This window comes from Aulonocara stuartgranti, assembly GCF_965226115.1.
Source record: "Aulonocara stuartgranti genome assembly, chromosome: 17".
Taxonomy (NCBI): domain Eukaryota; kingdom Metazoa; phylum Chordata; class Actinopteri; order Cichliformes; family Cichlidae; genus Aulonocara; species Aulonocara stuartgranti.
In genome coordinates, this window is record NC_138953.1 from 13,457,057 (window position 1) to 13,481,970 (window position 24,914).

The following is a 24,914-nucleotide window of genomic DNA, read 5'->3' on the forward strand; positions in this document are numbered from 1 at the left end:
ACTTCATTCCTTAACTAGAACTGCCACCATGAGTAATCCATCAACTTGACACTAACTAACAAGTTGTAAGTTTCAAGTTTCCAATTTGGGATGATCTCTAACTCGCTCTCATAATCAGTCACTTTAAAAATAACCCCACTTTACTAAAGCACACACATAACCTGACTTTTCAGAAACATCGTTATTTTAAAAAAGAAAGAACTGCATCACTTTCCAAATGCTGATCGCCTTCTGTTCAAATGCTATCTTCTGATCCGCTTTCTTAAACTGTGCTTTTAAAACTGTCTCTGTTTGCCAAATGCTCCTCTCAGACTCTGATTTCCATAACATAGCCATGCTTTCCAAAAACGAGCTGTCTTTATTGAAGCAAAAATAAAAATGTCATAATGTTTCAAAACGTCCTGCATTTGCGAGGTGTTCAAACCTGTGGACCTTAGGGTCACACACACACACACACACACACACACACACACACACACACACACACACACACACTGTCTCCAGCTGAGTAGACAGGGGAGTGGCAGAAAGAGAGATAGAGAAAGAAAAAAGTTTTTGGCTGACAGACAGAGAGGTGTGGTCACAAGGCTCCAAAAACGGTCCCGTCCTGCTCTCGGTTTGCAGTCTGCACCGGAGGGACCAGGGCGGACAGAGTGGAGAGAGAGAGAGGGCGGCAACCTGTCAGGTTGTTTCCGTCCACTTAGTTTCGTCCAGTAACTTCTGTGGAGCCGCCGAGGCTGCAGTTCTCTGGTCACCATGTCAGCGTACGGGTCTCAGCAGGCCCTGAACATGCTCCGCAGGGCCAACTCCAGGGGAGAGTTGACTGGAGAATCCACCTACCAGTACGCACGGAGCGACGGCTTCCACGGAGGGGGTAACGGATACGACCAGTACGGACACGACGGACGCAAAACCTTCACCTATTCAAAGTCCGTGAAGGGAGGTGGGATGGCTAGCGGAATGGCGAGCAGCATGAGAGCCGGAACCACGAGAGGAATGACGTGGCGTGGGGCCAGCATGGGAGGGGGGGCGATGAGCGGCGCCGGCGGGGGCGCGATCAGCGGAATGGGGTATGAATTTAAACTCTATCTTCCACAAGTTTTGCGTTTCTTTTTGCACCTGTGGCCAATGTGTGAACTGCAGCGCACGATAGATTATTAACCGTGACAGCCTGTGTTGTTTTTTTGGGCCCTGCAAACACTAAAAACACCCGATACTCACTGGCCTTTAAAAAAGCGAACAAAGCAATTCAATGCACATCAGCCCGCAAGAGTATAATTACAGGGAAATGTTCTTGTTCTGCAAAGTAACAGCATTTCCACTTGTTTTGTAACACTGAAGTAAAGCTGGTGGTAATTGTGTATAAAACAAAATAAAGTGATGTTTAACTCAGATTGGTTTGCAGAGTCACGTCAGTGACATAACTGATCATACGCACTGATAATGCGCAGTGATACACGTCGTGATGCTGACATACAGCTGTTGTCTTTGGCACGTCTTTTCAATTGTTCCTCAGCTTCTGCTCTGCACAGGAGCAAACCTCCCCGGGGAGAAACGAGATTTACAGTCCGCGTTAAATTGCCGCCTCCCTCTGCTGCTTCACAGACCCACGGACACGCGTGTCGCTTTAACACATGCGACTCTATCAGCAGCACAAGGATTGTGTTTCTGACCCCGCACTTTGAGGAACGGGCAGATTTATTTAATTCGCAAACATAAGTTGTGAGTCAGAGCAACTTCGTTTATGGCTTTGATAGTTTTATATCAGGGAGTGATGTTTGAGATAAGGTACTCATGTAAGCCCTGTGATTAAGGGAAAAGTGCCTGGGGCAGCTTATGGCAAATATAAGTACATTTATTACATTGTTTATTATAGCTGGTAGCACTTTTTTCTGGATGGTAAGTAAAACAAGAAATACAAGTGTAGAGATGACAGAGATATTACAGGTGTTATTTGGAAACAGTGCCCTCATTCATAGCTAGTTAAATAAGCCAATGTCAGCTTAGATTTTTAGGGCAATAGTTATGATATGTGTGATAACACAAGTATATCAAAACTGGTCAATAAAATTGATAATAGAGATACATAGAGTGGGTCTTTATGCATATTTTAGAATGAGGTCAACATTGTAGTTTGTATGTGTGTCTGTGAAAACCAGAGCAGGTTTCAGGAAAAGTGTATTTTGTAGAAATTTGGATGCTTATCTGAGTTTCAGCTCAGACTGTACAAAACATTTTGCTCATATACAGCCAGCATAAATAGTTTAGTACCTCAGAATTGAAAACACGTACTATAAGCAGCAGTGATAGCTGGTTATCTGGGGTGATAGCTTTTTTCTGTCTCTATATCTCCTTGTTTCTAGGAAACAGAGAGATCTCTATCATAACAACACTTATTTTTCTAAATTTTTAGATTTGTGGCTGCTGCCACAGCTCGTGTGTTTGAGCCCATATACCAAAGGCCCCACTAAAGATCTGTGTTCAAGTCTGCTCCAGACTTTTCCCCTCACTTTCCTGCGTGCCTGCAGTGCTTTCCTATCAAATTAAACCTAAAACAATATTAAAAGAAAATTGTAATGTTTATAATAGCAGTGAAAAGAGTTTCTTTGGCACATTGTGTATGAATGTTGACTATACATACCAGCTGTTGAGCCCGTACTGATGTAATCCGTTGCAGTGTATTTTTTTAGCTAATGTATTTGAAAAATCTAGCCATAACCATGACCATATCTTTTCAGTTTGTGGATTATGATGATATATGCAAAAGGAGACACTGCTTTGTTTTAGGGGAACACACGGTGAAAAAAACTGGGAACCGCTGCAGTAACTGGGAATATTTTGGTAATAGTTAAAGCTGAAGATCTTAATGTTAATGAGTTTACTTCGCTGCCCTCCACAGTGGCTCTACACTTACTTCTATCAACCAGAAGGCCGCTATCCTGCAGAGCCAGTGCAACGAGTACCTGCAGAAAGCCGAGTACTACATTCAAGCTGTGAGTTGTGTTTTCTTTTCTTATTTGTGTTACTTATTGTGCTTTTACTGCTAGAAGTGCAGATAAAAGTCAGTTAGCCCAGTCAGGAGGGTTTTTATTTCACATGAAGAGTGTAGTGTTGTAGCCTGTCCTCTGAGGCAAAAAGAAACAGAAAGAATGACAGAAATGTTGTGCGGCTGTAATTGGAGTAGCTGGATGTGTAGGCTTTTGGTGTACGGTCAGAATCTGTGAGAGACACCAGATAGATAATGTTTCATTTTTGTTTAACTCCCTGTTGGATGTGATTTTTAGAACTGGCCCCTTGAGCAGTATTGCAACTGTCAGTCCACTTTAAATTTACACCCTTCCTTAGTTTAGCTGTTAAGCAACCTATCATGAATTATTTATGTTACTGTGAAGTTCATCGCAAGTGCAAAACTCACCTTAAAATTTGTGGGCGTGTGATTTATTGTCTTGTTGACTACTTATATCGGCAGACTATCACAACCGCTTTGTCCTTGTCATAAATCATCTTCTTCCGTGGGTTGTAAAAGTTGTTTTTCTGAAGTTTTGACATTTTTTGGCACTTCTAAATGGAAATAATTCAATCTAAAGCACAACAAGGACAAAAGACATCTATACTCCAAATGTGCCCATTCAGTTTTCTGGATTTGTACACCTCCTTGTGTCTGTGTATTGCAGGGTGGAAACCCGAGTGAGGCCGAGTACTTCATGGGGATGGCCAAAGAGGCCATTCAAAATCTGAAGAGCTGCGGGGCCGACCTGAGGCAGATGGGACAGCCTAATGAGAACGTAATGAGAAGGTAAGGAAGGCCAGATTTCTCTCTCTGTCTTAATCATCTCAGTTTTCTTTTACTAGAACAGTGCCCATCCGAGGTCAGTGTTACCCATGATTTTGACACTGAAATGTAACTGTCTCTTGAATGCGTCACATGCAGGTAATTAAGTAATTCAGTTGCTGTTCAAAAGGATAGTGAATGTATCTCAAGCTTTAAACTTAGTCCAAATTTCCTCAGGCAGTCAGTAATTAATCTCCCATTTTTAAAGCAGATGGGATGAATGTTTGTTGACCGGACAGATGGATGGACAAACAGAGATTTCATGAATTTTTATAAAAATATATTCTTTGTATAGCATATGCTGTTCATTCCAAGTCTCATCTTTTTCTGTTTTCTAATCCATAGTGTGGAGATGTACAATAGCCAGCTGAAGGGGGTCCACATGGCCATCTCAGGCACCACGCAGAGAAGGAAGAGCACCAAGGGGGGCTCCGTTGGCTGGGAGGAACCCGGAAGGAGCTATCATGATGCTATGGGCTGGATTGCACAGCAAAAGGCGTGTATAGACACACCCAACTTAATACCTAACGTGCACCTGCAGCTGCTTTTGAAGATCAGTCTTCTGACATTCATGAGCCCTTTAAGGAATCCTGGGTTAAGGTGTCTTGGTAAAGCTTGAGGGGCATTACTACAGTATGCATTAAACTGTGCATTACCTGCAGTAGATGGTGGTCAAGCACCCGAACTTGGGGGAGTCGAGAAGAATATACTTATTAGCTAAGAAATCTACTAAAAATCAATATTCGGTGAAATTTAGGCAACATTTACATTTCAAAAGATTTGTTGGAGGCTTGTTTTTTTCTTTTACATTTTTGACAGGGTTTTTTGCGCATTTATTTCAGTCTTAAATACCCTAAAATTGTTGCATTTTGATCACCTGATTTCGGTTAACACCAGCCTTCATTTTTTCAGATTAAGAGAAGTTGATGTAATTTGTCACATTAGTAAGTCAGAGACGTTTGTTACACACAACAGATAATCAGCTCATTTCATATCATAGCACATTTAAACACAACAGAAGTTAAAATGCTCCACAGTATATTTAATATATTATAGTTCTTTAAACACACTAAAAATGTGAACAACTACATTAAAATAATTAAAATTGTTAAACAGTTCAAGAAAAAGTATTTTTTATGTTTAACTGGAGAAACAGAGCCTTTACACAAAAGAAATCTTTGTGAAATAAACCTAAAGTGAAAGAAAGACCTACTTCTTCAACAACAAAAGTGACATTAATGCCCACTAACTAGATGGTTAAGTGCCGTGTCACTTTATGACAGTGTAATAAAAGGTGTCGGTAAACCAAATGACAGATCTCGCTGAACCATGATCGCTATGATAACACAACATTCACAGCATTTAACACAGAGCATAGAGAAGAATGCTCTGCTATGTTGGTGTAGACACAGTATTAAGGGATCATGTGCTCATTGTGGTTAAGTACAAATAGAAGCTAAAAGGAGCTATTGTTTTACACTCAGTGCTAAATCATTTCTTTCTGAGTGGATTGCTGATCTTTGACCCCAAGTGGTGCATGAATTTACCAGCAAATTGCTGGTTTAACTTGTATCTCTGCCGCCACCTGCTGGTGACATGAAGTGCCTGTGTCTGAAGTCTTCTCTAAAACTCGATCTACTCCGTGCAGCGTCTGATTGAAACAGCTTCATGGGGAGACGATCCTGCAGCCATCGAGCAGCAGCTCATGAGCCACCAGAGGTTTCACAGCTCCATCCAGAGGAGCGTCGAGTTCGATCGAGCCAGAGATGACCTGGTGGGTTCAGTCAGCAGGTTCAGTATCAATGCTGTGATGATGAGACGATGCTGAGATTCACTGTTGCTTCAAACAGAAGCGCCGTTGATCTATTGTTTGGGATATTTAAAGTGACAAAACTAAACCAGTGTTAAAGAAGATCACAGGGTAAAGAGATAAATAACCTAAACAAATAAAAATGATCCGCTATTGGTCAGATAGCGATTTGTTATTATTAGTATCTGTTTTGATTATTAGCATTTGCAAATATTGACACATCACTTTATTTTGAAACACATAATTTGACTCATTCTCTTCCCCCAGATGAAGACAGGAGACAAAGCCAATCTTAAGGCTCTGGATCAGGAATGGGACAATCTCCAGGTGAAGAAACTAAATATTATCTCTGTGTAGTGTATTTCCCTGTTAATCGCTAGAGATTTGTATTAAATTGATTCACTTTAACCCTGTTTAACCCTGCTAGAAAAAGTCCCATGATCGGACCCAGCAGCTGCGAGAGTTCCAGCAGATCATTCAGGAAATATCCAAAGAGATCATGTGGGTGAATGAGAAGGAGGAAGAGGAACTGATGTTTGACTGGGGAGACAAGAACATCGACCAGTATATCCCCAGAAAGCAGGAGAGCTACTCGGTTAGTCAAACATCGGATCACAAGGGAACAAATATAGAGCTGGATTCAGTAGATGCTGCAAAAAATCCACTTTTTAATTTCCAATTTTACGAGCTTCATTTTAGGCAATAAACATTCTTGGCAATTCCTTGAGCCTAAATGGCGCTGATGTCTTTTATGTAGTAATCTGCATCTCATAAGGGAGCAATCATCTGTGGTAGATTGGATTTTGGCAGCTGCGATTAGTCATCCACTTACAGCGAAGCCACAGAACTTCCCTCTTGCTGCATCCTGATGTTTTTCCTGTGTCCCTGTGATTATCCACCTCTTCTTATATAACAGAAACTGATGAGTGCCCTGGAAGTAAAAGAAAAGGATCTGAATAGGCTGAAGGCCAAAGTGGACAACCTCCTGAAGAATGACCACCCTGCATCGGACAAGATCGAGGTCTGGAGCGATCAGAAGTAGAAATCTCAGTCCAAAAACAACTAGTTATAAACCTGCAAGTAAAAGCTTGGCTTTTTTTCCAGTGTTTGTGTGCTTGTGCATTCTCTTCAGGCTTATAGTGACACCCTGCAGACTCAGTGGAGCTGGCTCCTTCAAATAACAAAATGCATCGACACTCACCTGAAGGAGAATTTAGCGTACAGCCAGGTAACTTAAAGCTACTCTAATAAACATGAACCTGCAGGAGTCAGTCACACTGACGGACACTGTGAATAAGAGTGCATGTAAAAGATGCACCATGACACCTCTGATTTCTTGTTGCTACATTAGCATTTTGATTCGCTTTCAGCTTTTCAGTTGTTATGTACACATAAAAATTGCTTGTTTACTTATCATAATGAGACTGGGAAACTACAATTAACTTCATGCTAGATTTCACTCAGTATTTCACAAATTGTGCGTGTTTTCTCCTGAAACTCACATCACATATGCTTACACACGTGTGCATTTAGTTTTTCAAGGAGGCCAACGAGACGTACAGTGCTCTGCAGAAGGAACACGAGACGGTTCGTAAGAATTTCATCTGCGACAAGAACACTTCTCTGGAGACCCTGCAGGAGCTCCTCAGAAACCTGGAGGTACGACAGCGTCATTACAGCAGTAACTCATCAGCTGGGCATCAGGAGCTTGATCGCGTGTGTTTAGACGTTTAGCATAGCGAGATAAAACTGATTAGACTGAACATACAGTAGATCTTTGATGTAGGATGAGCTTTTGAAAATTTCATGTCTCAGGCACTACAGTAAACAACAACACAAATCCTGAAATATATAAAGTCAGTGGATTATTTAGCCAGATAATTCAGTTCAGTTCATTTTTATTTCAAACATTTCAAACATTCACAATCATTACAAAATATCATTCCATTATTTGTTTGAAAAGGAGTAGGCTGAAGTATTTACTTATTTGTCCCTACCCCCTCAAGTTTTACCTCTCATTCATTTAATTTTTTTTTGTCTTAAATAACAAACAACATATGAAACATATGAAGTAAAACAAAACAAAACAAAACAAAACATACATAAATCAAAAACAAGAAATTAGCAAGCCCCACCACAGTATAGTTTCTTACATATGAAAAATACAGAATGTGTATATTTGCAGATACACGAGTTATGGAAAAACAAACAAACCAAAACAAAACCCCCAAAAAAGAACCACAACACCATTACCAGCATCTCCATAATTCATCAGGAGAGGTTGCTCGGAATAAACTGAATGTAAAAAAAGTTTTCTTTGAATTTAACGTTTTACTTATTGTACTTATGTTATAAAATCACATAGAACATTTACACATAATTAAAAAATGGGCAGGATTTTGGACAAATTAGTTTTGAGTGTACCACCTAATAGTGAAGCAACTCCAATACCATTGGATAATACCTTCGAATGACCAAATGTTTCTTTTACTCATTCTGGACCAGAACCCCAGTTTTTACAGTCCAGGAGAAACATGCATCTTAGCCCTCAAACTTTTGCCAAACAATAGAAAGTACTATTTTGGTTGTTGGCATCTTGTTACAGACATGCTCAAATTCAGCCCATTCTTTTAAAAGAAACATTATTTGTACTGTAAAGGCAGACTGCATGCCTAGTAGTTATGGCATTAGTTACAAAAATGGAAACAGAACTCTCAAAAAAAACCAAACCAGTTCTGGATTGCAGGTCATATGTTTCATACAGGACAGGCCATTCTGTGCGACTTCATTATTTACAGAGAGACAAAAATGTTGGCGAATTAGAAAAGTAAAGCAGTTGTTAATGGCTAAACAGTGGCAGGTTGACTGAAACCTTTTTTGTCTTCAGAGGGAAAAGGAGAAGATTGTGGAAAATAGGAGGCAGGTTAAACACCTGGTCAGCAAGTCCAAGGAGATCGTGAGACTGAAACCCAGAAACCCTGAAGAGAAGAACACCAGCGGCGTCATTGTCAAGGCTCTGTGCGACTTCAAGCAGGACCAGGTCAGTTTTCAGATGTCAAAGTTAAACACATATTGGTATTTTTATTTTTTACTTTACGTTGCACCGACATTCTCTCTTCCTTTTATTCTAACTTGTGTTTCATGTGTTTTATGTGTTTTATGTGACCTTTGGGCTCACAGAAGGTGATCCTTAAGGGCAATGAGGCTATCCTAAAGGACAACAACCAGCGCAGTAAGTGGCTGGTGACTGGCCCGGGGGGTCTGGATATGTTGGTGCCCTCTGTGTGCCTGATTGTACCGCCACCTAATCCAATCAGCATCAGTCTCGCCAACAAGTAAGAAACAAAAAATGCTTTGATTTGGACATTTACTGTTAAAGGTGATTGTATAACTCTTGCTCTGGCTGGAAAGATAATCCTGAAACCTTTAAATTTCACCTCTGTGTCGTGCAAAGAAACGAGCAGTACTACGAAGCAATCCTGTCAATCTGGAGCCAGCTTTATATCAACGTCAAGAGTCTCATCTCCTGGCAGTACTGCGTCATGGATATCCAACGCATCAACTCCCTCACCATCTCCATGGTAAGGACCGACGAGGTGTTGGAAGTCGGCCTCTGCTGTCTGTAAAAAAAAATATTTAGTCATACGTCAAAGTCAAACTTTTGCTCTCTTGCAAGGTATCAAAGGAGAAAACAAATGGTCATAATAAAAGTTGTGACATGGTGTTAATTAACGTTTAATTATTTGGTTTTAAAGGTGGGTTTTTGCTTTTACAGTTTGTTCTAAGCCAACAGCTGTAGTCTTCCATTTAATATGGGCTTAAAAAGTGTGTAAACGTCTCTCATTCTGAGCCACCTCCAGATGCTGGGAAACAGCTCCCATAGTTGCACACTTTGGAGTGCTGCATAACTCTGTGGCATTCAAACAGACATTTAAGCATCTCTCGAAACCCGCTGCTTCAAACCAAAGTCCCTTTTGCAACTTTTCACTGCTCCAGTTTGTACTTTGTGTTAAAAAAACACACACAATCATTTTACTGCACTGTTATTCTTATAACACTTGATGATTTATTGGTGGAAAATTAATTTATAAACATAGCCTTAGAACTTAGAAACTATGTTTCTTACAAGTGTGGTGAGTATCGTCAACATAAAGAAGGTACCAAAGATTTAAAATAGCATGTCACATTTGACCTCTGACCTCTCCTTCTCGGTGAAAAGATCTGTTTGGGTCCAAATTAAACTTAATGTTTCTGTGTCTGTTCAGTTGGCCAAGATGCGCCCAGAGGAGTACCGGAAAATGATCAAGAGCATGGAGACTCACTATGATGAGTTTATAGTGAACAGTGTAAATTCCCAGATGTTTGCTGATGAGGACAAGAGGAGCATAGAGAACCAGGTCAATGATGCCCAGACCCACTATGAACAGCTAGTGGTGCAGATACCTACTTACAGTAAGTGTTTGTAGTAATGATCACCTCGCAAGTACACGTTCTGTTTATTCTGTACATTTCTATTCAGTCTCATATATCAGATGGACCTCTTGCGCTCATTTTCAGCTCCATATGTTTATTCTTGCACTTCTTGGCTTTTGTTTTTTTAGCCGGATGTCTCTTAGACTTGTATATAAACATTGCTCAAATTCAATATTTTTAGTACGTATTTCAGTATATTACAGTAAAGTACAGTATACAGTATGCATTTGAGTCTGTGTGCTTCATAATGGAATAATTGAATTGAATAAGTGAATCTAGGGAACTTTTGAAAAGACTTTTATCTATTTTTTAAAAATCGTTTTGTCCACAGTTGTCCAGCAGGAACAATTACAGCAAACATCTGGGCAACAACACCAGCTGATTATATTACAGCAGCAGCAAGTACAAGCTGCTGCTGCAGAAGACGCAAGGAGGCTTGAAGAAGAGGCCAGGATGCGCCAAGAAGAGGCCTGGAGGCTTGAAGAAGAGGCCAGGATGCGCCAAGAGGAGGCCAGGAGGCTTGAAGAAGAAAGACGGAGAGCAGAGCTCAGAAGACAGGCCGAGAAGAAAGCGGAGGCAAAGAAAGAGGTGGTGAAGAAGGAAGTGATAAAAGTGACCAAGACGGACGCAGGAAAGAGGAAGGTATCTACATCATCATCATCTCACAGCTTATTAGAGCTGCACTCGCTCAGATTGAGGCTGGAGGCCGCTGAAGACATGCTGAGTCAGCACATCCATGTCTGCTTCGGAGACAACGGCGTGCAGGACTGTAGCCTCAAGATCTCTCAGTTAGAGGTGAAAGCATAAAATATAAGAATAACAGAAATGCATGTAGAATGAAAACAAAAACGACCCTGTATTTATCGCGACATATATGTGCATCTTTCAGACTGTGCAGCGTGATGTGGACTCGATGCGTGCTGAGTACTTACTTTTGAAGGAGCGCATTCTAAACGAGCTGGAAAGCGTGAATGATTCAGACAAAGCTCAGTTCCTCCGCAGCGAGATTGGAGTGATTAACCAAAGACTGGGCAGCCTGGAGAGCAGCTCATCAGCTTATGTTCAGCGGTACATAACACAAGGCAAAACCTCAAAACGATGGCGTAAAGCTTAGTGTGTTCTTCTGATTAATTTAAAAGCACAGTTAATAACTGTGCACTGTAAGATCAATTATTATCTGCAAAAAAATATACTTTTACATACAGATAATCTACATTATGACAAACACACATATGCCTTGCATATTTGCATATTTGATTATTCCATATGCTTGTTTTAGGCTACGAGCTCTAAGGGACATGCTGGAGAGTGTGGCACGAGCCGAGGACATTGTGAAAGTTTATGAAGCAAGAATGACAGAAAAGGAGACCACTTCTCTGTCTCCTGAGGAAGTGGAGGAATATATGTCAACTCTGAAGGTATTTTTGCAAGATAATGGTGTTTTCCTACTCTTTGATAATAGCAGACAAATCATTTGTGAATACTGCCCTATTTTTCTTATATCCTTTGTGCTGTGACATATGCTTTAATTCCACTTATCAGGCTGATTTTTATTATACGGTGGATGCAGTCGTATCATTAATGTTGTGTCGTGTGTCGATGTGCAGAACATCAAAGCAGAGCTGGATCAGAAGAAAGGTATTCTAAATGCTATGGAGGCAGAGTTGTCCAAGGCGAGCCACTGGAACGGCCAGGTGGGCGGATCCTCCCACAGGTGTGACCTGATGCTAACAAAATACACAGAAGATGTGAACATGCTGTCAGACCGCTGGAGACGAATCCAATTACAGCTCGATACGAGGTATGCTGCTCTGTCAGTTTTTAATAATAACTGACTGTTAATGTGAAATTGAAGACTTTACAGTCATGCAGTAAATAACTCATTCCATATTCAACCATATGTATATGAGGCTGCTTGTACACATGTGAATCTATTTTTAAAACATCTTATTCACATACACATATGTCAATTTGTGATTGGCAGAAAATGATCGAGCAAAGCACAAAACATTTGTTGCTTCGGTATTTTAAATGTAATAAAAAAACAATATTAATCTGTAAACTTGGCATGACAGCGTTTGAGTAAAAGTGACATAACTCACTTATGCTGGTCGTCTCTTCCACTTGCTCAGAATGCAGGACCTTCGATCATATCTGCCTCAGCTGCAACACTACAAGCAAACCAGCACTTCCATTCTTGAATGGATTGAAGCCACTCGCAGAAAACAGGTGGCTCTACAGGCCACCAAAATAGAAAATGTTCAAGCACTGGAAGACCTCATTAACAACCAGAAGGTAATATGCTGAACTTTTGCTATTATTAGAGCTACTTCCAATAATTTTCTGTGAAGGCATCAGATACCTGACATCTGTACTTTGTGGGTTTCTCTAGGCTCTGAATGCAGAAATCAAGGTGAGGAGGGAGACAGTAGATAGTGTGCTGAAGGACAATGAAGCCTGTGTGAACGCTATCAAGGTAAGTAGGTCAATAATCGAGTGCATTTGGCCTCAGATTCATTAAAAGATCAACTTCCTCTATTTATTTATTCATTTTTATTTTTAACAGGACTATGAAACAGACCTTGCAGCTTACACCTCTGGTTTAGAAACTTTGCTCAACATCCCAGTGAAGAGGACAATGCTGAAGTCGCCGTCAGTGGATCTCAATCATGAAGTAATGCAACTGTAGTAAAAACATTAGACATGTAGTAAACCATTAGTACATGACATGTTTTTTCTTGTAGGTTAGAGTTGATTTTTCTGATGTTTTTTTAAAATTAAAATTAAATTTGTCTCTGTTCCAGGCTACCCAACTGCAGACTCGATATATGGAGTTGCTTACCCTTTCTGACGACTACTACAGATTCCTAGGAGATTTGCTCAGAAACATGGAGGAGCTCAAGGTACGGATCTCCAATGCTGAACATCCAAAAATATCTTGTTGGATGTAATCATGGTTTTCTTTCTTTTTTCTTCTTCTTTTTCTTTCTTTCTGTTTATGACATCTTGTCATCAAACTGCCCAGGGATTATGAATGAGAATTTGGGGTAAATCTGTCACCTAATCTTTGATATAACGTTAAAGTTAAAGGAACTCCTTTATACCTTCCAGCAAACCATTGTTGTTAATAACATCACCTGCAGTCAGCATTGTGTTGCTCCCATTTACATGCGTCTTTTGCTCATGAACTCGATGTATTAATATCCATCAGCTAACAGAGTATTAAGACACACATTGCATGCAATGCGATGTTACTGACTGTCCAAGAACTGACAGACTACAGATGCTATATACATGAGTTTCAGTATAAAGAGAGTAAAGTTCACTTAGATATGACCAATGCCAAGGACATATGTTGCGACTAAGTTGCAGCTAGTCATAATAAGCAACCTACTATCCACTATGTTGGATATTAGTATCCTATGGAAAGCAAATTTTTTTCTCACATAGGACTATAGACTGGTAGCCTACTCCCAGGCAGACCATTTGGTAAGGAAAAATGTGTATTCCCATTCAAGTACTAACCAGGCACAATGCTACTTAGCTTCTGAGATCAGATGGTATCAATCTAGAGAAAAATATATCTTTCACAGCTGGACATTGTGCTAAAGGTGCAGTTTAGTGTTAGTAAGTTATGGTTGCAAACTAAGATAATAACAGTGTAGCTATGGATGACTGTAGTAATCTGTTAGTGAACAAAGCAATTACAGGGAGGTTTTGTTGAGATAAACCACATACCTCATTTGTGACTAATTTCACTTTGTAAGTACAAGCAACCTCCATGGACAGATTATTAGTTATTTAAGAACCGTTTTGTAGTCTCAAGATGAGTCTTTTCATTGTCACTAACTCACAACCACACGTCTTATGATTGATAACCTGTTAGCCAAGTGTGTGGTTTCATATGGATAACCTTCTATAGTATGATCAAGATTTTTAAAAAAGCAGTTTTTTGTTCAATAAGACCTAAAATACAGAAAAGTTGGTGGAAAACGCAAGAGACATGAGATAACTATAGTTTTTTTAAATTCAATTAATTATAATGGCAAATGAAACTCTACAATAACACAGAAAAACCCAACGATCCGATGAGATGACAACATCTCGCCCCCTCCCCCACTCCCCATAAACAAGCATTTGGTGACAGTGGGAAGGAAAAACTCCCTTTTAACAGGAAGGCATAGGTATCTGTCAGAACTGGTTGGGGGTTTTGGATTTGCCTCAAACTGAATGGAATGTTTCTTCATGGCAACACGATATGAATGTGGTGTTAATAGGGTTGTGCTAAGCAAATGTTATGCTGGATACTTGTTAACCACAACACAAGTGGGTAAAAAATAATAATGAAAGTTTAATTTATCATTTTTAAAAACACATTTGTATTCATCTTTTCTTTGTCTTTCCTTCAGATTCGTAACACAAGGATTGACCTGTTAGAAGAAGAACTTCGCCTTCTGAGAGACGATATGAGAGACCGCAACGCCAAGAACAAATCACTGGAAGATGCTCTTGCTCAGTACCAACGGGAGCTGAACCAGTCAAAAGAACAGTTGCTGTCAATGGAGGAGGTGAAACAAACTGCATCGTTGCAGTGCAGTGCCACCAAGGAGAACCTAGATAACACACAGAGCCAGCTGGCAGGCCTCAGAGATCAGGTGGAACGTCTCAACTACTTGCTGGATGAAGAAAAGAGGAAGAGGAAGCTAGCAGAAGAGCGCTACACTCAGCAGCAAGAAGAGTATGAAGCAGTGCTGAGAAAGAGGCAGAACGAGCTGGAGACAGTCAGTTGGTCCAAGGTGGAGGTGGAGAAGACTTTGTCAAATAAAGAGCTTGAGATTGAACAGCTCCGGCGACAGCTTGCTGACGAGACAGCAAGGTTCATGGAGCTGCAGAAGGAGATATCAAAGGTAAGGAGCCAATACAGTACGGAGATCAATAACTTAAAGCTCAGCTACGAATCTCAGATCCATGTCAGCCATGCAGACATGCAAAGGCTGGCAGCTGAGAGGGACGAGGATACAGTGGAGCTCCAGCTGCAGTATGACAGGATGGAGGCAGAGAGGAGGAATCTCGAGGAGGAGCTACGGAGACTCCGAATATCTATCAGCCAGGTTGAGGAACAAAGGAAGGCAGCAGATGAGGAAGCTCACACTCAGCGGGCTGTAATCATCGAGGAAGGCCGCAAGAGAAGAGAATTGGAAAGTCAGGTGGAACTGTTGATGAGGCAGAGAGACGAGCAAAGTAGCCAGTATAGAGCAGAGCTGGCTGAGGTTAGGAAGGACCTGCAGGAGACGAGTGACCGACTGGCTTATGTCACACACAGTCTAGAGGAGGAGACCCGCAGAAGACAAACTGCGGAAGAAGGTCAGGGTGTGCTTGAACAGACTCTGTCCCAGCTGCAAGTGAAGCTAACTAATTCATCAGTGGCTGTAACCCAGGGGCGGGAGTACAAGGAGGAGCTTCAGAAACTGCGATTGGAGCTGGAGAGAGAAAGCAGGGAGCGAAGCAGAGTTGAGCAAAATATGAGAAGCTTACAGGGACGCATCAAGGACCTCCAAGCTGTAAGAGATGGACTTGAGAGCCAGGTGGAGAATTTGCGGCAAGCTAACCAAGAAGAAGTAGCCAGAAGAAGGCAGATCGAGTCAGAGCTAGAGAAGACCAATATGACCCTGGCAGAACACAGCAGCACTATCGTTGCACTACGCCAAAGCCAAGAACAAGCCAGCAATTCTGAAAAGAGAGGTGAAGAAGAGCGTCTTCAGTTGCAGGAGGAGCTAGAGAAAAGCTTGAGACAGAACAAGACCTCTGCAGAGCACATCACACAGCTGAGCTCTGACCTGAAAGCCCTTCAGCAGCAGCTGCTTGAGGAGCAGCTCAAAGTCAAAGAGGCAAACCTCAGGAATGAAGGTCTTTATAAATCTATAGAGGAGAAAAGCAAGATACTGAATGCGAACTCAGTTGAGCTTCAAAGGCTGAAGGAGCTGACAGAAGCTCAGACCAAAGAGAGGCTGAGACTGGATGAGGAGCTAAGGACAACACGACATGAGAAAGATGAACTCTTGAGGGCCAAACAGGGAAGTGATGATGAGCTCTCCTCGCAGATTACTGCGCTGGAGCTGCAGCTACAGGCCAGTGAGCGCAGTAATTTAGACTACCGCAACCTGGTCTCCGAGCTCTCCTCTGAGAGGGAGAAACTCAAAGTGGAGACTGAGAAAATACAAACGCAGGCCACCGAGGTACATGGAAGTTTGGTGCTTAGTCCTGGACTGTTCTCGTCTTTCCAAATCAGAGTCTTCACCACTTGAAGCATTCAAGTAGCAACTGTAGCTCTAGCTAGTCTGAAGCAAACCCTTTCCTTGCATGCTGGAGTGCCTCTTGTAGATGCAACTCTGATTTGAACACATACTGTCTGTATGTGTTTGAATAAACTTGCATGTGTATAAACTCGCATGCAAACATAATCTGTGCCTCTCTACCTGACAGCCTTCCTATTCCACTGTCTCCCTGTACACACTGTGGAAAGATGGGGAGTTAAGGGTTAGAGTTAGTGCAGTTCGCTTGCTTTTTTGGGGTCACTTTATTTGCCCAGAATGATCAGCACCATCACTGCCGCTGGTTTCCTGGTCTACTAGATTCTGATCATTGTTTCTTATATTTTTAGTACATCTTAATGGGCTTAAAGACACCTTTTGCAATCTTGTAAAACAGCACTGGCATGACTTCAGAAATTTACAGTTTCCAAAAATGCTTATGACAACTCCTCTTGCAAACTAAAATCAGGTGATCACGATTGGCCCACATCTATTGGTTTTATGTATCTGTGCTGTTTTGCAAATCAGTCTTGCTTTCTGGTCGTTAAATAGAATTAGCCATTTTTTGTTATATCACTAGTATAGCAAACCAAATGACAATTTGGCAGAACAGGCACAGACTTGCTTTTTATATTTCAACTTTTAACACTATTGCCAGCTGTTTTTCTTTTACAAAAATGTAAAAAGGTTTGAGTTGTAACGACAACAAAAAACTTTTTTGAGAAAATGCTTTTATTGTTTCTAAATAAGCTGTGCACCCAAATATTCTTTCCGCAGAAAGAATTCTTGCACTGTGAAAGATTGAAAAGAGCAAGAATGTGCACTGTCCTCAATAACCACTGGTTGTATACAAAAAATGAAAAAGAAATAAATGAGGTTCCTCATCTATACTGTTAATATATGAGTATTTTTGAGTTGAGTAACTTCTCGTCTCTTTTCTCTCTCTTTATTTCCTGCAGATAAGAGCCACCATGCAATCCCTTCAGTCCCAGTATAATGAAATTGTAACCGAGAGAGACACTCTGTTGCTGAAATTGCAGTTGTCAGAAAAGGACAAAGACCACATCTTAAGACTAGAGGAGGAACTCAGCCGCATTAAACTGTCCTTAGAATCTGAGTATCGCAATAAGCAGCGTCTACAGGAGGAGAACGAAAGAGTGAAGAGGGATTTAAGTCACTGGAAGGACCAGTGTGATAGCAAACATGGCCTGATTAGGCAGTATGAGACAGACAAGGATATTTCGGAGAGGGAAAAGAAATCTTTGAAAAGTGAGATAGAAAGGCTGATGAGAGAGTTACGTGAGCTTGAAGAGTCATATAAAATTAAACTGTCAGCCACCCAGAAAGAATTACATGAGGTCACCATTGTCAGAAAGAACATAGAAACTGAACTGAAGACTGCCAGAGAACCCCCAACCTTGGATCCTTCCACTCTGATTTTTGATGGAGTCCGTAAGACAGTGACAGCAGACCAGTTGCTCAATTGTGGTGTTTTGGATAAACAAACATGTAACCAGCTGGTGAAGGGACATAGGACTGTCCCTGAAGTGTCTGTTGACAAAAAAGTCAATTTAAAAGGTACAGGCCCAATAGCCGGGGTGGTAGTTGAAGGTCTAAAAGGTCCAGGCTCCATTTCTGGACCTCAGTTTGCAAAACTGACTTTCACTGAAGCCAAGAATGAAAATCTCCTCCCAGCAGATGCCATCAATTTGCTTCTGGATGCTCAAGCCGCTACAGGACACATCATTGACCCCAGAACTAATCAAAAGTTGACAGTTGAAGAAGCATGTAATCATGGTGTGATTGATGATAAGGACAGAGAGAGGTTGCTAGCAGCAGAAGCTGCAGCTGTAGGATATAATGGACCTGGGACAAATAAACCTCTTTCAGTATTTCAGGCCATGAAGATGGGACTAATTGACAGAAACACAACACTGCGTCTTTTACAAGCTCAGGAGTCTGTGGGGGGCATTCTAGATCCAGTACTCAGTGTGTTCCTTCCCAAAGACACAGCCATTGAGCGTGGCCTAATTGATGACAACTTATGCCGTGCTTTGAGTCAAAGACCTGAGCTCTACCTGGACCCAGAAAACGAGGACGGTGTAAGTTATATGTCAATGAAGAGAAGATGTAAGGTAGAACCACACACGGGCCTTCTTCTTCTTCCTGTCACTGAGAAGATAGATCCCTCCAAACTTATTTTTGATGGTGTTCGAAAACCTGTCACAGCCAAGCAGCTGCTGGATTGCAGTGTCCTGGACAAGCCAACATTTAAAGATCTAGAAAAGGGGAAGAAAACCATCCCAGAAGTGTCTGTTGATAAAAATGTCAATCTGAAGGGGACTGGGCCAATTGCTGGGGTGGTAGCTGGGAAGCAAGGCAAAATGTCCTTGTCAGAAGCCAAGAGACAAATGTTGCTACCTGAGGATACTGCAGATTTGCTACTGGAAGCGCAGGCTGCAACTGGTCATATAATTGACCCTCAAACAAATCAGAAGTTGACTGTAGAAGAGGCATGCACCAGAGGAGTAGTGGATATAAGAGATAGAGACAAATTATTGGCAGCTGAGGCCGCTGCTGTTGGCTACAAGGATCCTAAAGTTGCCAAGCCTCTCTCAGTGTTTGAGGCCATGAAGAAAGGATTGATTGACAATAAGACTGCACTGCGTCTACTGCAGGCCCAAGAATCAGTGGGAGGAATTCTAGATCCCAATCTCAGTGTGTTCCTGCCTAAAGACACAGCTATTAAGCGCAACCTTTTAGATGAAAACCTTCGTCATGCTCTGAAACAAGATCCTGAATGTTACATTGACCCGGAAACTGAGCATGATGCCAGCTATGAGACTTTGAAAAAAAGATGCAAGATAGAGCCTCATACTGGTCTGCTACTTTTGCCAGTCTCAGAGAAACTAGATCCTACTAAACTGGTCTTTGATGGTGTACGTAAACCAGTAACAGCAAAGGACTTGCTTGATTGTGGGGTGCTGGACAAACCAACATTTAACCAACTACTGAAGGGGGAGAAGACTGTCCCAGAGGTGTCTGCAGACAAGAAGATCTCTCTAAAGGGGACAGGAGTGATTGCTGGTGTGGTGGCTGGACCTTTAGGGAAACTGTCTTTATCAGAGGCCAAGAAACAGATGCTCATGCCCTTAGACAGTGTAGATTTACTACTGGAGGCCCAGGCAGCGACAGGTCACATCATTGATCCCATATCCAATCAGAAGCTGACAGTAGAAGAGGCATGTGCAAGAGGAGTGGTGGACAGTAGTGATCGAGACAAACTCTTGGCAGCAGAGGCTGCTGCTGTTGGCTACAGAGACCCTTACACAACCAAGCCTCTTTCAGTGTTTGAGGCGATGAAGAAGGGAATAATTGACAAAAAAACAGGACTACGTCTGCTGCAGGCCCAGGAATCTGCAGGTGGGATTCTAGATCCAAACCTTAGCGTGTTCCTTCCGAGAGACACAGCTATAAAGCGTAACCTTGTGGATCAGGAACTCTGTCGTGCATTAAATCAGAACCCCGATTGTTACCTTGATCCAGACACAGAACGTGATGCCAGCTATGGGGCTTTAAAGAGAAGATGCAAATCAGAGCCTCACACAGGCCTGATACTTTTACCAGTCACTGAGAGGAAGGACCCTTCCAAACTCATGTTTGATGGTGTCCGCAAACCAATCTCAGCACAGCAGTTGCTTGATTGTGGGGTTCTTGACAGGGAAACATTTAACCAGCTAGTAAAAGGACAGAAGACTGTCCCTGAGGTCTCCGTGGATAAAAAGATCTTTCTAAAAGGGACTGGTTCAATTGCTGGTGTAATAGCTGGGCCTTCAGGGAAGATTTCTTTAGCAGAAGCCAAGAAACAGATGATCATGCCCCCAGATAGTGCAGATTTACTTCTGGAAGCCCAGGCTGCTACAGGTTACATTATTGAGCCTACATCAAATCAGAAGTTGACAGTAGAGGAGGCATGTGCAAGGGGAGTAGTGGACAGTAAAGATCGAGAGAAACTCTTGGCAGCAGAGGCTGCTGCTGTTGGCTACAGAGACCCTTACACAACCAAGCCTCTTTCAGTGTTTGAGGCGATGAAGAAGGGAATAATTGACAAAAAAACAGGACTACGTCTGCTGCAAGCCCAGGAATCTGCAGGTGGCATTCTAGATCCAGCCCTTAGCGTGTTTCTACCTAGAGACACAGCTATAAAGCGTAATCTTCTGGATCAAGATCTGCTTCGCGCATTAAACCAGAACCCCGATTGTTACCTTGATCCAGACACAGAACGTGATGTCAGCTATGGGGCTTTAAAGAGAAGATGCAAATCAGAGCCTCACACAGGCCTGATACTTTTACCAGTCACCGAGAGGAAGGACCCTTCCAAACTAATGTTTGATGGTGTTCGCAAACCAATCTCAGCACAGCAGTTGCTTGATTGTGGGGTCCTGGACAAATCAACATTTGACCAACTACTGAAGGGAAAGAAAACAGTCCCAGAAGTCTCTGTGGATAAGAAAGTCTTTCTAAAAGGGACTGGATCCATTGCTGGTGTGGCAGTTGGGCCTTCAAGGAAAATGTCCTTTACAGAGGCAAAGAAAATGAAAATTCTGTCATCTGATAGTGCTGACATGCTACTGGAAGCTCAGGCTGCCACAGGTCACATCATTGACCTCAGAACTAACCAGAAACTAACAGTCAAAGAAGCATGTGCCAGAGGAGTAGTGGATAAAGAGGATGAATCAAAATTGTTTGCAGCGGAAGCTGCTGCTATAGGCTACAAAGACCTTACTACTGGCAAACTTCTGTCAGCTGGCCAGGCCATGAAGAAGGGATTAATTGACAAGGACACAGCTCTGCGTGTGCTTCAAGCTCAAGAGTCTGTAGGGGGTATATTGGACCCTGACCTCAGTATATTCCTACCCAAAAACATTGCACTAAATAGGAATCTCATAGATCAGGATCTATACCATGCCTTAAGTCAGGGTCCTGACTGTTATCTGGACCCAGACACCAAGCAAGGAACTCCTTATGTATCCCTGAAGAAAAAATGTAAAGCTGATCCAAGCACAGGTCTTTTGCTTCTCCCTGAACCTAAAAAGCCAGCAACTGTCCAGGGGCTTAGAGGCCAGGTGTCTGTTGTGGATCTAGTGGATGCAAACTTGCTGCAGCGGTCTGATATTGACAAGTTGAATCAAGGTAGCTTGACTAGCCAAGAGGTTGAAGAGCGTCTACGCTCCTATCTGAGAGGTTCCACCTGCATAGCAGGAGTTTATGATCAGGCCAGTGATAAAGTACTGACAATTTATCAGGCAATGAAAGATGGACTGTTGAAATCTGGGACCACTCTTGAACTGCTTGAAGCTCAGGCTGCCTCAGGTTTTATAGTTGATCCTGTGAACAATCTCTATCTAACTGTTAGTGAAGCCTACAATAGAAGACTGTTTGGGCCAGAGTTTAAAGATAACCTGCTAGCGGCAGAAAGGGCTGTGACTGGTTACAGACTGCCTGGTACAGACAAGACTATCTCTCTCTTTCAGGCCATTGAGAAAGGTCTAGTGGAGAAAGGCCATGGCATTCGTCTACTAGAGGCCCAAATTGCCAGTGGTGGTATCATTGATCCGGAACACAGTCATCGTATTGATGTGAATGTAGCCTACAAAAGAGGCTACCTGGATGACGGAATGATTAAGATCCTCTCTGATCAGAATGCTGATACTAAAGGTTTCTTTGACCCTAACACGGAAGAAAACCTAACCTACACGGAGCTTAAGAACCGCTGTATCCCAGATAAGAAGACCGGCCTCATGCTTTTGCCTATAATCGACAAGAAAAGTCAAGAGTCAACACAGAAGAACACTCTGAGGAAGAGGAGAGTATTGATCGTGGACCCAGACACCAATAAAGAGATGACAGTCCGAGAAGCATATGACAAAGGGCTTATTGACTACGAGACCTTCCTGGAGCTGTCCGACCAAGAGTGTGAATGGGAAGAGGTCACTATTACTGCTCCAGATGGTTCTGTAAAGTTTCTTATTAATGACAAGAAAACTGGAAGACAGTATGACATTACAGAACTGCTTGAAAAGCGATTAATTGATGAATCAGTTGTAGCTCAGTATCGTGCACGAGCCATCACCATTAATGAATTTGCTGATATCATCACCAGAAAGACCAAACATAGCTCATCGTTTGGACAACCAGCTGCCTTGGGCACATCTTCAGTGAAATCATCATCATCATCATCATCATCATCATCAACAACTTCAAGAACACCTTTGGGAATATCTTCAGTAACATCATCATCAACAACTACAAAAACATCTTCATCATCAAATTTAAGAACATCAGAAGGCTCAGTTCCCTCTTTGTCGACATCATCCTCACGATCATCCTCACTGGTGTCAAGACCCTTATCTCCCACTCTCGCTAAAATGACCACAACAAAGACGACCACTGTCACAGAGCGAAGCGCCAGCAGTGTTTCGCAAGATTCACCTGATTTCCATAAACACATGTCCAGTGTATCTTTCACTCTGTCCTCTCCTGTTGAAATAGTGGGTGAACAAGAACCTATTGGTGCCATTTTTGACACAGACAACGTAGAGAAGATATCTGTCACAGAGGCGTTAAATCGTGATCTAGTGGATTCCATCACTACCCAGAGACTGCTTGAGGCCCAGGCGTGTACTGGAGGAATTGTTGATCCTGCAAGTGGCAGAAGGGTCAGCATCCAAGAGGCATGTCGTATGGGCATAATAACTGAAGACATGGCCACTAAACTTAAGCCTGCTCAAAAAGCCTATATTGGCTTTGAAGATGTAAAAATGAAGAGAAAAATGTCAGTTCCTGAGGCAGTTAAGGAGATGTGGCTGCCATATGAAGCAGGACAGAGATTCATGGAGTTCCAAGTTGTAACAGGAGGTCTGTATGACCCAGAAATGGGTGGTAGAAGAACCATAGAAGATGCCTTGAAAATGGGTTGGCTGGATGGGAGAGCAGGCCAGAAGCTCCAAGATACGAAATACCACACAAAGAACCTAACATGCCCCAAAAGTAAACTTAAAATCTCTTACAAAGAGGCTCTGGATAACTGCCTGACAGAGGAAAGCACTGGCGTTAAAATGCTCCAGGCGTCATCTGTGTCTTCGAGAGGCATCAGTAGTCCATACAATGTTGCCTCTGCCCCAGGATCCACCACAGGCTCCCGGAGTGGCTCACGACGAAGCTCCCGCAGGAACAGTTTAGACTTAGGCTCTCCCATATCCTCATCAGTCAGTCGCTACAGTATTTCCAGCTTCAACTCCTTCCAAACCAAAAGCTAAATTGATAAAAGAAAAGCAGAGTTTGTGCTTTTCTTGCACACAAATCAGAATTTGTCAAAACTATTTTCAGTGTTTTGGAAAAAAGTTGTGGAAAAAATGAGTGTTCTGTGTGAGGAGAAAATTTATATTTAGCAGTCTGAATTGTTAAATGTTCGCATATTTTTAGAGTAAGCTTTGGTGTTGATGTGCTTAAAAATCTATAGTTCAAATTATACAGAAAAACTGCAAGATGTTTGTTTGTTTGTTTTTTAATGGACAAAAGTATTAATGGTTTCTAAAATAAGGTGTGTGGATTAATAATATAGTTCATGTCATTTAATTTTTTTTTCAAAAATTAATGAAAATATCACTTTGTATGCTTTGCATTTGAAAAATGATAGAATAGGGTTTACAGTTATTTGACATGTTGTGTGTTTGGTTTACAGGGAGGGATTTATAGTTGGGTTGCATTGGCTTAACTGCTGTTTTTCATCATTTTCATAAAGTCATCTTTTATTCATTCATTCATTGGTTTCTTGCCCAGTAGTGCTTCCACTTTTGTAACGTTTTTTTTTTCAGTATCTTAAAATAAAAACTTGAGTTTTTTGCTCATTCCTGACTGTTCTTATTTGTGTTCATCTAAAATACCCTTTGTTGCTGCCATGTAAGATATGTTTGTTCATTTTATTTGGTTATTTGGTTTTTGTTTGATTTTCAATTCGCAGCACAATACATTTGTGCTGTGGTAATTTCATCTATATAAAATGCTAAATGAAAGATTAAAAATTATAGATATTTGTATTTTATTGCTTCAGCCTTGGCATTATCACAAGTAATCAAATGCATTTTTCAGATTAAGGTTTGATTTGAAAGAAATAAAACTGGTGTTAGGGCACCCAAAACAGTTAACACAGGCAATAACATGGTAGATGCATAAAGTAGAATAGTATGATAGAATCTGACAAAACAAAATAGCTCGAAAAGGCAAAAATGTCTCAGAAAAGTTCAATAAAATAAAATGAATATAGGAAGTCTAAAAAGTAGCAATCTAAATCTAAATAGTATTCTAAGTGGGTTATGAAAGCTGTGACACACCTTTCCCTTAAAGAAAGAAGCTTGTTGATTTTTCTTTATTAGTTATTTGTTTATAAATAATGTAGTATAAATAACCTGCAAGATAAAGATCAAGA

The 24,914-nt window shown here is 41.5% G+C and overlaps 1 protein-coding gene across 2 annotated transcripts; it reads left to right on the forward strand.

Moving 5' to 3' along the window:
* The first annotated feature begins 565 nt into the window (after window positions 1-565).
* Window positions 566-24,336, forward strand: dspb (desmoplakin b). Of its 2 annotated transcripts, none has more exons than XM_082509647.1 (24): window positions 566-1,070; window positions 2,900-2,993; window positions 3,675-3,796; window positions 4,178-4,328; window positions 5,481-5,606; window positions 5,910-5,969; window positions 6,070-6,237; window positions 6,559-6,663; window positions 6,775-6,870; window positions 7,176-7,301; window positions 8,530-8,682; window positions 8,823-8,977; window positions 9,097-9,223; window positions 9,908-10,094; window positions 10,447-10,910; window positions 11,005-11,183; window positions 11,395-11,533; window positions 11,723-11,916; window positions 12,248-12,410; window positions 12,508-12,591; window positions 12,682-12,789; window positions 12,920-13,018; window positions 14,525-16,351; window positions 17,386-24,336. In XM_082509647.1, exons 1-24 carry the CDS (start codon window positions 757-759, stop codon window positions 23,743-23,745), a joined length of 11,601 nt encoding a protein of 3,866 aa, XP_082365773.1. In that variant the 5' UTR covers window positions 566-756; the 3' UTR covers window positions 23,746-24,336. The 2 variants fall into 2 exon arrangements, with proteins under 2 accessions (XP_082365773.1, XP_082365774.1); XM_082509648.1 differs by having other exon boundaries at window positions 571-1,070; window positions 14,525-15,022.
* The last annotated feature ends 578 nt before the right edge of the window (window positions 24,337-24,914 follow it).